This window comes from Anomaloglossus baeobatrachus, chromosome 4 (genome assembly GCF_048569485.1).
Source record: "Anomaloglossus baeobatrachus isolate aAnoBae1 chromosome 4, aAnoBae1.hap1, whole genome shotgun sequence".
Taxonomy (NCBI): domain Eukaryota; kingdom Metazoa; phylum Chordata; class Amphibia; order Anura; family Aromobatidae; genus Anomaloglossus; species Anomaloglossus baeobatrachus.
In genome coordinates, this window is record NC_134356.1 from 367340624 (window position 1) to 367357573 (window position 16950).

Sequence of the window (16950 nt, forward strand, 5' to 3'; positions counted from 1 at the left end):
GTGACCTGTTTGCTTGTAATCAGTGTGTGTGCATAAAAGCTGAGTGAGTTTCTGGGATCCAGACAGACTCTTGCATCTTTCATCCAGCAACTGACGTTTCTGGATAGTGAGTCATGAGGAAAGCAAAACAATTGTCAACGGATCTACTGGAAAAGATAGTTGAACTGTATAAAACAGGAAAGGGATATAAAAAGATATCCAAGGAATTGATAATGTCAGTCAGCAGTGTTCAAACTGTAATTAACAAATGGAAAATCAGGGGCTCTGTAAAAACCAAACCACGATCAGGTAGACCAAGGAAAAGTTCGGCCACAATTACCAGAAAAATTGTTCGGGATGCAAAGTAAAACCCACAAATAGCATCAGCTGAAATACAGGACTCACTGAAAACTAGTGGTGTGGCTGTTTCAAGATGCACAATAAGGAGGCACTTGAAAAAAAATTAGGGACATGGTCGAGTTGCCAGAAGAAAGCCATTACTGCGCAAATGCTACAAAGTATCTCGCCTTCAATACGCCAAACAGCACAGAGATGAGCCTCCAAAATTATGAAACAAGGTAATCTGGATCGATGAGACCAAAATCGAACTTTTTGGCCACAACTTTAAACGTTACATTTGGAGAAGTGTCAACAAGGCCTATGATGAAAGGAACACTATTCCTACTGTAAAGGCCCCTTTACACACTGAAACTTTCTAGCGATCCCACCAGCGATCCCAACCTGGCCGGGATCGCTACAAAGTCTCTGGTGAGCTGTCAAACAGGCAAACCTGGCCAACGACGCAACAGCGATCCGGACCTGCAGAACGACCTAGCTAGTCATTGGGGACGTTGTAAAGCAGCTTTTTGAAAGGGAAGTCGCTAACGAAGTCGCTGTAAAGTCCCCTTTACACACTAAAACTTTGCTGCACAGTGGGAAACAAAGGACCAAAGAATGGTCCTGAACGATTTGTAGCGATCACAACTTCACAGCAGGGGCCAGGTCGCTGATGCGTGTCACACACTGCAATGTCGCTGGGGAGGTCGCTATTACGTCACAAAACCGGTGACGTTACAGCGATGTCGTTTGCGATGTTGCAGTGTGTAAAGCCACCTTAAAGCACGGAGGTGGATCGCTTATGGTGTGGGGATGTGTGAGCTACAAAAGCACGGAAAACTTGGTCAAAGTTGAAGGAAAGATGAAGGCAGCACGTTATCAGCAAATACTGGGGGCAAATTTGCACTCTTCAGCTACATTGGCTACAGTAGAAGAAAGTGAAGGTTCTGGAGTGGCCATTTCAGTCTCCTGACCTCAATATCATTGAGCCATTCTGGGGAGAACTCAAATGCGCAGTTAATGCAAGAAAGCTCAGGAATTTACAGGAACTTGAGGCTTGTGCAAAGAAAAATGGGCAGCTTTACCATCTGAGAAAATAAAGAGCCTCATCCACAACTACTACAAAAGACTTCAAGCTGCCATTGATGTTAGAGGGGGCAATACACACTATTAAGAATTGGGCATGTGAACTTTTGATCAGGGTCATTTGGATGTTTTTGGTTGCCATTATGATTTACAAAGAGAAAACACAGTAATTTGACAATAAATGGCTTCACCCAACCACTAACCATAAGTGGAAAAAAAGATTTTGTGTTATCATTCATATTCTTTGGAAAAAAGTATCATAGTATCATAGTTTTTAAGGTTGAAGGGAGACTCTAAGTCCATCTAGTTCAACCCGTAGCCTAACATGTTGATCCAGGGGAAGGCAAAAAAAACCCAATGTGGCAAACAAGTTCCAATGGGGAAAAAATTTCCTTCCTGACTCCACATCCGGCAATCAGACTAGTTCCCTGGATCAATACCCTGTCATAAAATCTAATATACATAACTGGTAATATTAAATTTTTCAAGAAAGGCATCCAGGCTCTGCTTAAATGTTAGTAGTGAATCACTCATTACAACATCATGCGGCAGAGAGTTCCATAGTCTCACTGCTCGTACAGTAAAGAATCCTCGTCTGTGATTATGATTAAACCTTTCCTCAAGACGTAGCGGATGCCCCCGTGTTCCAGTCGCAGGCCTAGGTGTAAAAAGATCTTTGGAAAGGTCTCTGTACTGTCCCCTCATATATTTATACATTGTGATTAGATCCCCCCTAAGCCTTCGTTTTTCCAAACTAAATAACCCCAAGTTTAATAACCTGTCTTGGTATTGCAGCCCCCCCATTCCTCTAATAATCTTGGTGGCTCTTCTCTGCACCCTCTCCAGTTCAGCTATGTCCTTCTTATATATCGGTGACCAGAATTGTACACAGTATTCTAAGTGCGGTCGCACTAGTGACTTGTACAGGGGTAGAAGTATATTTTTTTCATGAACACTTATACCTCTTTTAATACATCCCATTATTTTATTAGCCCTGGCAGCAGCTGCCTGACACTGTCCACTAAAGTGAAGTTTACCATCCACCCATACACCCAAGTCTTTTTCTGTGTCTGTTTTACCCAGTGTTCTACAATTAAGTACATAATCATAAATGTTATTTCCTCTACCCAAGTGCATGACCTTACATTTATCTACATTAAACTTCAATTGCCACTTCTCAGCCCAATCCTCCAATTTACATAAATCTCCCTGTAATATAAAATTATCCTCCTCTGTATTGATTACCCTGCAGAGTTTAGTATCATCTGCAAATATTGAAATTCTACTCTGCATGCCCCCAACAAGGTCATTTATAAATATGTTGAAAAGAAGCGGGCCCAATACTGACCCCTGTGGTACCCCACTATGAACTGAGACCCAGTCCGAGTACGTACCATTAATAACCACCCTTTGTTTCCTATCACTGAGCCAGTTTTTAACCCAGTTACAAATATTTTCCCCTATCCCCATTATTCTCATTTTATGTACCAACCTTTTGTGTGGCACCGTATCAAAAGCTTTTGAAAAGTCCATATACACAACATCCACTGCATTTCCCTGGTTCAGGCTTGAACTTACCTCTTCATAGAAGCTGATCAAATTAGTTTGACAGGATCGATCCCTCATAAACCCATGTTGATACTCTGTCATAAGGTTATTTTTCTTGAGATACTCCAGTATAGCATCTCTCAAGAAACCCTCAAGGATTTTACCAACCGTAGAGGTTAAACTTACCGGCCTATAATTTCCCGGCTCAGTTTTTGTCCCCTTTTTGAATATTGGCACCACATTTGCTATGCGCCAGTCCTGCGGTACCGACCCTGTTATTAAGGAATCTGAGAAGATTAAAAATAATGGTCTATCTATCACAGAACTCAATTCCTGTAGTACTCTGGGGTGTATGCCATCCGGGCCCGGAGATTTGTCAACCTTAGTGATTTCGAGGCAGCGGCGTACTTCCTGCTGGGTTAAGCAGGTAATATTCAAGGGTGAATTTATGGTATCACTGGTCATGTCATCTGCCATGGCATTTTCTTGTATAAAAACCGTAGAAAAAAAGTCATTCAGCAGGTTGGCTTTACCCTCATCCCCTTCCACCATTTCACCAAGACTATTTTTAAGGGGGCCAACACTATCGCTTTTCAGTTTTTTACTGTTTATGTAGTTAAAGAATATTTTAGGATTATTTTTACTTTCTCTCGCAATGAGTCTCTCTGTCTCAAACTTAGCTAACTTAATTTGCTTTTTACATATTTTATTTAATTTTCTATAATTATATAATGCCTCATCACTACCTACCCTCTTTAATTCTTTTAAGGCTTTCTGTTTTTCTTTTATTGCTTCCCTTACAGCTCTATTTAGCCATAGGGGTTTCCTCCTATTTCTAGCATGTTTGTTCCCATAGGGTATATTTTCTGCACAAGCCCTATTCAGGATGCTCATAAAAGTCTCCCATTTGCTTTGTGTACTTTTATTACTTAGTACATCATCCCAGTTTATTGCACTTAGATCATCTCTCAACCGTTTAAAATTTGCTTTCCTGAAGTTTAGTGTCCTTGTAGCCCCTCTACTAGACATCTTACTAAAGAATACATGAAAACTTATTATTTTGTGATCACTATTCCCCAAGTAACCCCCAACTTGTATATTTGATATGCGGTCTGGCCTATTGGTTAGTACAAGGTCTAGTAGTGCTCCCCCTCTTGTGGGGTCCTGTACCATTTGTGAAAGGTAATTATCTTTCATTGTTATCAAAAATCTATTTCCTTTGCTGGAACTGCAAGTTTCTGTTCCCCAATTTATATCAGAATAGTTAAAGTCCCCCATAATAATTACCTCTCCGAGACTCGCTGCTTTATCAATTTGCTTTATGAGGAGATTCTCTACCTCTTCCATAATATTCGGCGTCTTATAACACACCCCTATCAGTATTTTATTATTCATTCTCCCCCCCCTTATCTCCACCCATAGGGACTCTACATTCTCAGTACCCTCACATATGTTGTCACGCAGGATGGGTTTTAAGGATGATTTTACATATAGACACACACCTCCCCCTCGCTTATTTGTACGGTCATTCCTGAATAGGCTATAACCCTGTAAATTAACAGCCCAGTCATAGCTCTCATCCAGCCATGTCTCTGATATCCCCACTATATCATAATTTTCTTCCAACAATATTAATTCTAATTCCTCCACCTTATTTGTGAGGCTTCGGGCATTAGTGTACATGCACGTTACGTATGACTCTGTACCTGTATTCCTGCTTACTGTATTAACTGTCCTAACCCTTCCCCCCGTACCACCCCCAATTTCATTACTTGTGCCCTGGTCACTATCTGCACTACATTCCCCTTCTATAAAGTGAATACCCTCGCCCCCAATTCCTAGTTTAAACACTCCTCCAACCTTCTAGCCATTTTCTGCCCCAGCAGAGCTGCACCTTCCCCATTAAGATGCAGCCCATCCCTAGCATAGAATCTGTAGCCAACTGAAAAGTCGGCCCAATTCTCCAGGAACCCAAAACCCTCTTTCCTACACCAATTCCTGAGCCACCTGTTAACCTCCCTGATCTCTCTTTGCCTCTCTGGTGTGGCTCGTGGCACAGGTAGTATTTCCGAAAATACCACCTTTGAGGTCCATGCTTTAAGCTTACAACCTAATTCCCTGAAATCATCTTTAAGGACCTTCCACCTACCTCTAACTTTGTCATTTGTGCCAATGTGTACAATGACCGCTGGGTCCTCCCCAGCCCCTCCCAGTAATCTGTCAACCCGATCAGCGATGTGCCGAACTCGAGCGCCAGGAAGACAACACACTGTTCGGCGATCCCTGTCTTTGTGACAGATTGCCCTATCTGTCCCCCTAATAATTGAGTCCCCCACTACCAGTACCTGTCTTGCCTGCCCTGCACTCCTATTCCCCCCCTTACTGGAGCAGACACTCCTCTGGCGTTCAGAGGTCATGCCTTGCTGCAGCAATGCTACCCCTGTAATGACATCCCCCTCATCTGCCAAGTTTGCAAACCTATTGGGGTGTGTAAGTTCAGGACTAGCCTTCCTAGCACTTTTCCCTTTACCCCCCTTTCTAACTGTCACCCAGCTACCTACCTCACCGTCCTGCCGCTCCTTACTACGATCCTCCCCCACATCTGACCCAGCAAGCTGCTGCTCAGTGAGCAGCACACTCCTTTCCATATTGCTAATGCATCTCAGAGTTGCCAGCTGCTCATTTAGATCCAGTATCTGGGCTTCCAAATGTGCAACTTGCTCACATCTCCAACAACAGTATGCACCCTCAAACGGCTTTTCAAGGACTGCATACATGAGACAAGATGTACACTGGATCGCATTAGCAATAGTGGAGCACATTTTCTAATGGGGATAGCACTAAACAAATGTTAAGTAATTAAACAACTAAATACAAACAATTCTACTCACACTTACTTTTGCTCACACTTTGCTCACTCACGCTCACAATGAAGAAGACAGGCCTAGCGGCGCGCGGTTTTCAGAAGTCTTCCTTCCGGCTGTAACGGCCAAAACCCGGTTCTCCTTGAGCTCGCGGTGACTCTTCACTTATCCCAGAAGGCACTGGGAATATGCAAATTATCCTCGCAAGACTCCTTCCCTGGCTTTCAGAAGTCTTCCTTCTGGCTGTAACGGCCAAAACCCGGTTCTCCTTGAGCTCGCGGTGACTCTTCACTTATCCCAGAAGGCACTGGGAATATGCAAATTATCCTCGCAAGACTCTTTCCCTGGCTTTCCAGGGCCAAAAAAGGCCAAGAAAGCTAAATAAATCTGCCCGGATATATAAACTTTTGAGCACAACTGTAAACTAGCATTCTTCAGTAAATTAACCCCTAACAGACACATGACCCACAATAAAAATGATAAGAATGAGACAGCAGGTTCCAATCTAACAAATCACCTTTAACACACATGTAATAATTTAATTCTTATTTAATACACAATAGAAGATGATAGAAGAAATAAGTTAATGTAATTTATTGGTTTATATACATTTTTCAAAGTTAGATATTTTACTTTGACACCGCAGGAGGTGTTGGCGTCTTTCCCCTAATGCCAAACCTGTAGATAAGCAATCCTCGCAGCATATAAATGTATGTTCTTTCCTGATGAAGAGGCATGTGTACCTCGAAACGCATTGATAAATAAACTACAAAGAATATTTTATGATCCTGGACTCATCTCATCTGGTGATTTACGGCAATGCAGAGGAACCACATTAATTCCTATTCAACAGGATATAGGCTATCACTCTTTCTTTAACTCTTTGCAGTTGGTATGGGTGGTGACCTTTCTTGCTGCTGTCTTACTTGGCCTTGACCTCGGACTAGCGGCAGGAGTAGGATTTGAGCTGCTGACAGTGGTATTCCGTGCACAATTGTAAGTACTACAATGCATTGTACTGTAATAAATTTGTATATATTGCCTAATACAAGAAGACAGTAGACAAGACATAGGACAATTAATTCCAGGCACTGCTGCTAAATGGCAGATGGGGGACTGCATGACTGATACTAGTAACAAGTTTATTTTAGTGTAAACATTGCAAACATCTTCACAAGCATTGGAGGATGATGTTGTATGAAAGGAGAGCTTTGATAGTAGTAAGCTATAACAGTTTGGACTGGGTCAATAGTAGTTTTAAATATGTAAGTGTGTAACGCTCGCAGTCGGTGTAGAGCCAGCAAGCGGGATTAGTGGACCCAATGGATCACAGGGGGGACACGAGATTACCCTTTAGTGGGAGGGGCTTAACTAACGCCTACCGCGAAGTGAACGCCAGGTACCACTCCCAGGGCAGTGACCGGAACTGTGGCAGTTGACCCTTCAGGACAGGTGACGGACTCAGTTATAAACAAGTACAAGTGGGGTGACTGAGGCACGTTGGACAGGCAGGTATGGACAGGAATGGTAGATACGGCAGGGACAGACAGGTATTGGAGGGCAGGCACAGGTGACGCGCACAGGGGAAAACGAGACCTGACAACTTAGTAGCTAGTAGACTGAGACACTAACTAACTAGGATTATTGTTCAGGCACCTCCCCTAAGGAGAGGGTGCTTTAAATACATAGTGCCTCTTAGCCATGGACTGAGAGGCATTTCCTGGAAATAGCACGCCAGCCCTTTAAGAGGAGGGCCAGTACGCGTGCACGTGTACTATGCATGATCCCGGGGAGCCTGTGCACAGGCCCCGGGGTGAGGAGAGGACAGCAGGACATGTGGGTGGCCGGGGGAGTGTGGGGGAAGGATGTAACCCGGCTGGGGTGGTGAGTAAGTCGGCGTCTCTTCACGGACGTCGGCACTGCAAAGTGTTTTATAGGTATATAAAAGTTTTCATAATACATCAAAACTCATTTAATTATTTGTGTTTTCTTTAGCCCAAAATGTTCTCAGGTGGCAAATATTGGAGGAACAGACATTTACAGGAACAGAAAAGACTATAAAAATGTAAGCAGAAAACACAATTAAAACTAAATAAACTGCTAGAATTTAACAAGAATATCATTTGGGATGATATTTCCAACCTGTATTTTATGACTTATTATCATGGCCTTAAAGAGATAATCATGATTGTCCCACAATCACAGTTTATCACCTATCCACAGGATAGGAAATAAGTGTCTAATCCATCAGAGTCACACCTCAGGGATTACCACTGGTCACAAAAACACACCTTGGTTATCTCTGGTTGTTCTATTGACAATGAGTGGAAAGACAATCCCTTCTAGTAGGATTCCCAGGATTCCCATTTTCCAGATAAGGGGAATCCTAGACATGTATAACCTCTTCTGTAGATGATTAGTGATTGTGAGACCACTCTATAATACCACACACACATCCATGTGTTAAGGCCCAGTCACACACAATGACTTACCAGCAATCCCGACAATGATACAACCTGATAAGGATCCCTGGCAAGTCTCTGGGAGGTCGCTGGTGAGATGTCATACAGTCAGACCTTACCAACAACGCAGTAACGATAAGCAACCTGTATAACGATCCCAGCGGTGGTGGGACCCTGTTAGGAGGTCGTTGGTAGGCGTCAAACACAGCGATGTGTCCTGCCCAGCAGGACATCGCCTTTGAAAATAAATGGTCCGGACCATTCGGCAACGAGTAGCGATCTCACAGCAGGGACCTGATCGCTGGTAGGTGTCACACATAACGAGATTGCTGGTGAGATCCTTGCTATGTCACAGAAAATGTGACTCAGCAAAGATCTCGTTAGCAATCTCGTTGTGTGTAGGGGCCTTTATAGTCCATGATAAATGCACTGGGCTTCTTAATTCTAATCTGGCTGCCTTATATACGCCTATGAAGCTACCATGTTCGGGCCAGGAAACCTGTTGCCAATTTTTGCATTAGTGTCCAAATATAAAGATGTCTGTGAATGGGGAATAATGCCCTTTCTGTCCTGTGGGCACCCGAAGAATGTGCCCATTACTGTTGACAGGTTTACTCATGAGTTTTTCTTCTCTTTCAGACAACTGAATATGTCAACCTTGTTTTTGTGATAAAAGGGGTAAGGTGGGGAAACATGTGAATGTGTAAGAATGAATTAAAATATAACTTTTATTGTATACATGAATAAATTGTTTTTGATAAAATTGGATAAAATGTTGGGGTATACATATTATAACAGTCTGCAGTAACAGTGTTTCTAATTATAACTGGTAAAGAGGACATAGGTTCACTTGTCTACTTCACCAGACTCTACTGCTATCAAAGTCCAATTCAATACATCTGTCCCCTGACTTTAATAGCCCTCCTAACAAGAATTACCTATCAAACTGGGTTTTATTTGATATGAGGACCCCAATATATGGCTTCCTATCCCAATGCTAATACTAGTCAGGCTTTTTATCCAAATTTAATAAAAAACAATTTATTAATTTATACAATAAAACAATATTTTAGTAATTCTTATATGTTCACATCCTTCCCCCTTTCCTATTTATCACAGTTATAATCAGTGATGTACACTTTATTTTTGTATCTGAACTCCCCTGTACACTTTCTTCTTGTCTTACAGATCTATCAGCATCATGGAATCAAGATTTTCAGATGCCCATCGCCAATATTTTTTGCCAATATCGATTTTTTTAAAGATAAACTTGTTACGGCTGTAAGTCCCGAATACAATACATGTATGGTTTCAATGTTATTATAAGAAAACCTGGTAACATTGCAACATGTGTATCCATTACAGGCAGGTTTTAGCCCACTAAAAGTACTACGCAAACGAAACAAAGCTCTAAGAAAAATCAAGAAGTTGATAAGTAAAGGGGAACTCCAGATCATGCCAGTAAGTGTTAAGGAACAATTCAACAAACAAATTATTTATTTAGTAATTTTGTATAACTCAAGACAAGAAAGTTTGGCTTTCATCCAACAAGAATAATGTGATGAATCCAGCACTCCGTCAAGAAGTAGTCCGAAACGCATCAGCCAAGGCTGTGTCAGCCAATGAATATGGGGTTTTATAATCTATTTTTATGAAGTTCTGAATAAAGAAATTATTTTATAGAAGATTGGAGTGCTGGATTCATCACTTTACCACCTGCTTTACTTTTCTGGATGCCAGCCACATAAATCCGTTCACCTGTGGATCCATTGGACTTATTGGTGAGCTGACTGTGCCTTGTCCTTCTGTCATCCAGCAAGCCAACACATTGCAAAGTGTTTGATGAATATGTAAACAGGAACAAGCTGTAGATATAAGGAGCGCAATAGGGTCTTACCAGTGTAAAATATGGTGACTTTTTAATAGGAAAACCGCTCACCTGGAAAGGTTGTGAGACTCACAACCAGTATAGAGACATATAACAGCTGCAGCCGATCCCACATGCCAAAGGCAGAAGCAAGACAAAAACCAGGACAATTGTGGTATACTCCACACTGCTGTACAAAGAAACATTCCAAATAATAAAAGCAATGTGGATGGTTTATTCTACGCGTTTCAAAGTGATATCCCTTCTTCTTCCTCAGGATCGGTGGATTTTCCTGAGGAAGAAGAGGGGATATCACTTCGAAACGCATAGAATATACCATCCACATTTCTTTTATTATTTGAAGTGTTTCTTTGTACAGCAGTGCGGAGTAGACCACAATTATCCTGGTTTTTGTCTTGATGAATATGTAGTCAGAGCACTAAACTGATCAGGGGAGGCCTACACCAAAGCATTTTTTTTCTGGATCCAACTTTTTGCACATAATGTTGTCACAGAACAGTATAAGTCCTTCTGCTAACGTCTGTAGGCATGTAATGCTGTAAATTTCTATTATATAATATAGATTTACATTCCCCTTCTGTGAAATTGAGAGGTCCATCACAAACAGACCTTTTGTTTTCTTCAACACAAAATTACATACTGTGTAAATCATACAATTAAACTATAGCTGTAAGCTTATTTTTATGCACTTGTCGGAAATGACTGACAGCGTTAATTTGATGGGTTATTGCATACTTTGTCCATGTACTGTACATTACATGTTAAAACACAATTACGGTATATAAACACAAATATCATATTGTGAAAAAATAAATTATGAAGTTTTGCTTTCTTCACCTTTTTTGTACTTTAGTTAACCCTATGCTCTGAACCGCTGCAAAAGGGGTTCCAGATTTAGGGCCTGGAAATCCTTCGGAATTGGGCTAACAGTTGCTCCCAGATACTTTAAACTCTCGTACCACAAGAACCGGTATCTGCAATCCGAGAAATCCACCGGGAGAGGGTCTGACGGCATTAAAGCCGATTTGGACCAATTAATCCAAAGGCCAGACCTTTGCCCAAATTCTTGAATGATATCCATTGCCGGCAAAATCGAGGAATGTACCCTGTCTAAATATAAAAGTAGGTCATCTGCATATAATGATATCTTCTGCTCCACGGCTCCACACCTAAATCCCGTTATCTCCCTGGACTTCCGTATTGCAACTGCTAATGGCTCCACTGCAGTAGCAATTAGCAAGGACAAGAGTGGGCATCCCTGTCTAGTACCTCTTCCAAGAGGAAAAGACTCAGAGACCCTGCCATTAGCCCTAACCTTCGCCACCGGTGAGTCATATAGCAACTTTACCCAATTTATAAATCTGTGTCCAAAACCCATTTTCCGAAGTACCGCCCACAAATACCCCCATTCTAAGCTGTCGAACGCCTTAGCGGCATCTAAGGATAAAATTGCTCTTTCCCCTGGATTCTCAGAACTATGTTGAATCCCTAATAATTTTCTGAGGTTCATAGATGTTGCTCTACATGGAATAAATCATGTTTGATCATTCTGTATAATACGTAGATGAGATGACTCGGGACATCCTATTGGCAAGCACCTTGGCCAGTAATTTAACATCTGTTGGTAGTAGAGAGGCGGTACGAATCCGGGATCTCTGGATCTTTTTACTTTAGTTAACCCTAGAACGCGCAACCATAGAAATCTACACTTTCACATACTTTGGGCCTTTTAGGCCTGTGTGCAAATAACATGGAGTAACTCAAATAGAAATGCTTTTCAAAGTTTATTTGAGATGTGAATATTTCAAAACATTAAGTTAACAAGTAATCTTACAGAAAAAAGAAAACAAGTAACCTAGCAGGCCTGCAAGGCCCCAGGTACTAGGGTTAATTTGATTTCACTTTGTATTGTAGAAAGGTCTCATTTCAACATTAGGAAATCAATATGAGTCTGAAGAAGAACTAGACAATAACAGGATTGAAGAGTTGGACCAACCAATCAACCTCTCGGACCTTCCATTTGTTATTGACTGGAATTCTCTACCAGACCATCTGAGGGTTCCCAAAATTGATGTCCATAGTTTAATCATTGACTTCGGAGCAGTGTCATTTCTTGATATGTCTGGAATGAAGGGTCTAAAATCGGTATGTAACACAAATTTGCTTGTTACCCTAATACTTACACCTATTTATCATCCAATCTAAAGCTTGTAAGCGGGTTTTACACGCTACGATATCGTTAATGAATTATCGGCGGGGTCATGGTGTTTGTGACGCACATCTGGCTTCATTAACGAGATCGCAGTGTGTGACACTTATGAGCGACCTTAAACTATCGCAAAAGCGGTCAAAATCGTTTGACACGGAGAGGTCCTCCTGAAACAAAAAATCGTTTTCTGCTTATTAGCGATATTGTTCCTCGTTCCTGCGGCACCACATATCGCTGTGTGTGACACCGCAGGAGCGACGAACATCTCCTTACCTGCCTCCTCCGGCAATGCGGAAGGAAGGAGGTGGGTGGGATGTTACGTCCCATTCATCTCCGCCCCTCCGCTTCTATTGGATGCCTGCCGTGTGACGTCGCTGTGATGCCGAACGAACCGCCCTCTTAGAAAGGAGGCGGTTCGCTGGCCAGAGCGACGTCGCAGAGCAGGTATGTGCTTGTGACGCTGCCGTAGCGATAATGTTTGCTACGGCAGCGATCACCACATATCGGCCGTACGACGGGGGCCAGTGCTATCGCACTCGACATCGCCAGCAAATGCTAGTGATGTCGCAGGGTGAAAAGCCCGCTGTAGTGTTGTACATATATATACTATCCATGAATGAACAATCAGCAAAGATGAGCAACCATACATTTTTCTATTTACTAAAGGATAAAGAATACTTTTTTATTTGTTGAAAAAAATAAATTATTTTTTCTTTTTAGATAATGAACGACTTTATTAAAGTTGATGTGCATGTGTATATTGCTGGAATAGACAGTAAGTAAATGTTTTTAATGCTTCATAATGAGTGCTGGATGTGTTGCCAGGAGCAACTTTTGAGGCGATCTGTCACTATGAGGAGCAGAGTGACCATTACTAGCCGCACTAGTCACGGACGTGAAATACACCAGTTAGTTTTAACCTGTTATCTTGATGGTTAGGGGCCTGGCCACTAGAGTCGTGTCCTCTAGCTCCTACTGTCTGGGGACAATCCATTTGAACGTCGGTCTCTAGCCTCAATGTTGTTCTCACTTTGTGTCTCATCAGTCAACACTCAGGGATCACGCTAGCTCTATCCCGGATTCCTTCCTCCGTTTGCTGCCACAAGTCACCTTCACGATATACAGACTATAAGTCCATATCTGTCACACACTGGGTCTTCACTAACATTTCTAGAATGAACCAACTCTTTCCCTAGCAGCTAACCCCTCCCATTGTGGGCTAGTCCCAACACTTAACTACTTCTGACCCTGCTCACAGTCTGTTCCTGGGCAGAACTCAACTCCCTAACAGGACAGTACATTACAACACTACACATGACCTGGCAGTGCACTACACATTACATCACATTAACTTCACAATCAAACAAGACACATCACACTTTGAATTACAATTCACATAATAAATTATTATTATTTTTTAAAAATTCACATTACATTTTGTCACATATGTTAATTATATTGTTCAAATGGAGAGAAGCATATATGGGAAAAGGAAACAACTTGCACTTTTTGATAGATTGTGGAATCCGTGGTTGCAATATGGATAAATATTAGAGTTGGGAGATGTTGGACTAGGGGCAGAGATAGTTAGTTCTATACATTCCAATATATGCTATTGAAGGGTTACAATCTAAGATCTTTGATATTGATATGGGTAATATGTACGCTGAGGGGAGAGGGGAGGGATGTTGGGGAGGGAAAGTTTATAGTTCTGCTCGTTATTGCTGAAAATATAACACATGTTTTGTATACTTGGTGAAAAATAAAAATGTATCTGATTAAAAAAAAAATTCACATTACATTACACAATAATATAATAACACGCTTGGTGTCTTCAAGAGAAGGAATTTTCGACAGCACGCAGTCCACTTCCTTATAGGGGTGCACTGCTTAATAAATTTGGCACATCATTTCAGTGACATGCTCTTCACCAGAATTGTTACTCTGGTCAGGGTATATCATGGGCTTGAGTAACATTTCTGGCATGAATTACGCTACTAAAATGTATAACTTTCATGAATTTCAGGGCGGGTACCCCTCTGCCCCGAACTGCCTATGCCCTACACTTTAGCATTGCTTACCGTGACTGGTATGAAAACTCCAAAGTCGAAAAATGTTTGCATAACTTCCCATTGTACCAAATTTTGTAACTTTTCAAAGAGTCTTAATCGTAAACACGTTGCTGTATTGGCCCCTTAGTGTTGTTCTACGACATAATGTCTATAGCAATACCACTACTTTGACTTGTAAAATTGACCTGACAGAATCCCTTTACAGACAGAGCCTATAGGTTCTGTTAGGTCCGAGTGATGGTGGATCCTCTGGGCCGTGTACCGGACTCCCCCAGTGAAGCAACCTGGAGCTAACCCCTATACAGGGACTGTCCAGTCACCCCACCAGAGGGCCTAGGTACACGGTAGCCGGAGTACTAGCGGAACCAGGGTAGCAGCCGCAGGTGACCATCTTCCCGGTGGCGGACTTCTGCATAAGTACGGCTCCTGCCCCTGCAGAGGAGGCGTCAACCTCCAGGGTGAATTGGCGGTTCAACTCAGGACGGTGAAGGACGGGAGAAGAAGCAAAGGACCGCTTCAGAGAGCAGAAGGCGGCTTCGGCCTCGGGTGTCCAAGCCTTCGGATTGGCCCCCTTCTTGGTCAGGGCGGAGAGCGGAGCAGTTAGGGTCGAGAAGTGAGGGACGAACTGGCGATAGTAGTTAGCAAAACCGAGGAAACATTGGATGGCTTTTAGTCCCGAAGGAAGAGGCCAGTCGAGGATAGCAGAGACCTTCCCGGGATCCATCTGCAGTCCGGTGTCCGACATTACATAGCCCAAAAAGGGAAGGGATGATTGTTCGAACACACACTTCTCGTGTTTGGCGTATAAGCGATTCTTCCTCAGCCTCTGTAGCACGATCTGCACATGCTCTCTGTGGGTACGTAGGTCTGGGGAGTAGATTAAAATGTCGTCCAGGTATACGACTACACAGACATAGAGGAGGTCCCTGAACACGTCGTTCACCAGCTCCTGAAAGACTGCCGGAGCATTGCAAAGGCTGAAGGGCATCACGCAATATTCATAGTGCCCGTCCCGGGTGTTGAAGGCGGTCTTCCACTCGTCCCCGGAGCGTATGCAAACCAGGTTGTAGGCCCCACGGAGATCCAATTTGGTGAATATACGGGCTCACCGGAGCCGATCGAAGAGTTCAGGGATGAGAGGCAGGGGGTATTTGTTTTTCACTGTGATCTGGTTCAGTCCCCGGTAATCGATACAGGGCCGTAGGTCGCCTTCTTTTTTCTTGACGAAGAAGAAGCCCGCACCAGCCGGGGACGAGGACCTTCGAATAAACCCCCGTGCCAGGTTCTCGGTGATGTAGTCAGACATGGCCCGGGTCTCAGCAGGGGACAAAGGGTATATCTGTCCCCGAGGGGGTGTGGTTTCTGGCAGAAGGTCAATGGCACAGTCGTAGGGTCAATGTGGAGGCAATACCTCCAACTCTTTTTTATCGAACACATCTGCGAAGGACCAATAGGCTGGAGGAAGACCAGGTAAGGAGTCCGGGGCCGGAGGACGACGGACGGGCTGGACTGACTGGAGGCAGTTCTCATGACAAGACGGGCCCCAGCGGATGATTTCTCCAGTACGCCAGCTGACTGTAGGTTCATGTACCCGTAACCAGGGTAAACCCAGCAGAAGCGGATGAGACATGCGTGGCAGGACATAGAAGGCTATTTCTTCGGTGTGTAGCGCACCGATACGCAGTTTCACAGGTTTAGTGATGAACAGGACGGGGTCAGAGAGGGGTTCCCCATCCACAGAGGCTATCACAAGTGGTGTCTGCAGCGGGGTGACAGGTAACTGGTACTTGTCCACTGTGGCCTGGTGGATGAAGTTACCCGCTGCCCAGGAGTCGAGATATGCCTCTGCTGTGAAGCGGGTTTCTCCTGTTGTCACCTGTACAGTCCATGTCACTGGGTCAGAGAGCTTCCCAGTACCTAGGGTGGCCTCTCCTACCAACCCTAGGCTTTGTAGTTTCCCGGTTTCTCTGGGCAGGCACGCACCTGGTGTGCGCCGTCTCCACAATAGAAGCAGAGACCCTTGGCAGCTCGTTCCGCTCGACGCTGCTCGGAGGACCGTAGCCGGTCCACTTGCATGGGCTCCATGGGTTCATGGATGGAGGAGCCAGAGAGCCCGAATGAGGAGAGGATAGGCTTCTGTGGAGAAGCAGAGTGCCTTACAGGGCGCCGCTCGCGGGACATTTCCTTAGACCTTTCTTGAAAGTGGAGGTCTATCCGGGTTGCGAGGGCGATCAGGGCGTCCAAGGTGGAGGGGACGTCTCGGCCGGCCAGCTCGTCCTTGATACGACCGGTAAGCCCCTCCCAGAAGGCGGCAGTCAAGGCTTCATTGTTCCACCCCAACTCAGATGCCAGCGTGCGGAACTGGATGGCATTCTGACGAACTGTCAAAGTTCCTTGGCGTAGCCTGAGGAGGGATGAGGCGGACGAAGAGGCACGCCCGGGTTCATCGAACGCGGTGCGGAAGGTGTGCAGGAAGTCCTGGATGTTGGTGGTTACTGGATCTTCC

At 43.7% G+C, this 16950-nt stretch overlaps 1 protein-coding gene across 1 annotated transcript in view; it reads left to right on the top strand.

The window, feature by feature from the left end:
* LOC142303617 (chloride anion exchanger-like) overlaps positions 1-16950 on the top strand; it is a 145592-nt gene that overhangs the window by 101043 nt on the left and 27599 nt on the right. The window contains exons 13-18 of the mRNA XM_075345144.1: positions 6703-6809; positions 7809-7878; positions 9464-9556; positions 9641-9736; positions 12078-12308; positions 13093-13147. Of these exons, the coding sequence (XP_075201259.1) occupies positions 6703-6809; positions 7809-7878; positions 9464-9556; positions 9641-9736; positions 12078-12308; positions 13093-13147 (652 nt within the window). The remainder of the gene's footprint in view (positions 1-6702; positions 6810-7808; positions 7879-9463; positions 9557-9640; positions 9737-12077; positions 12309-13092; positions 13148-16950) is intronic.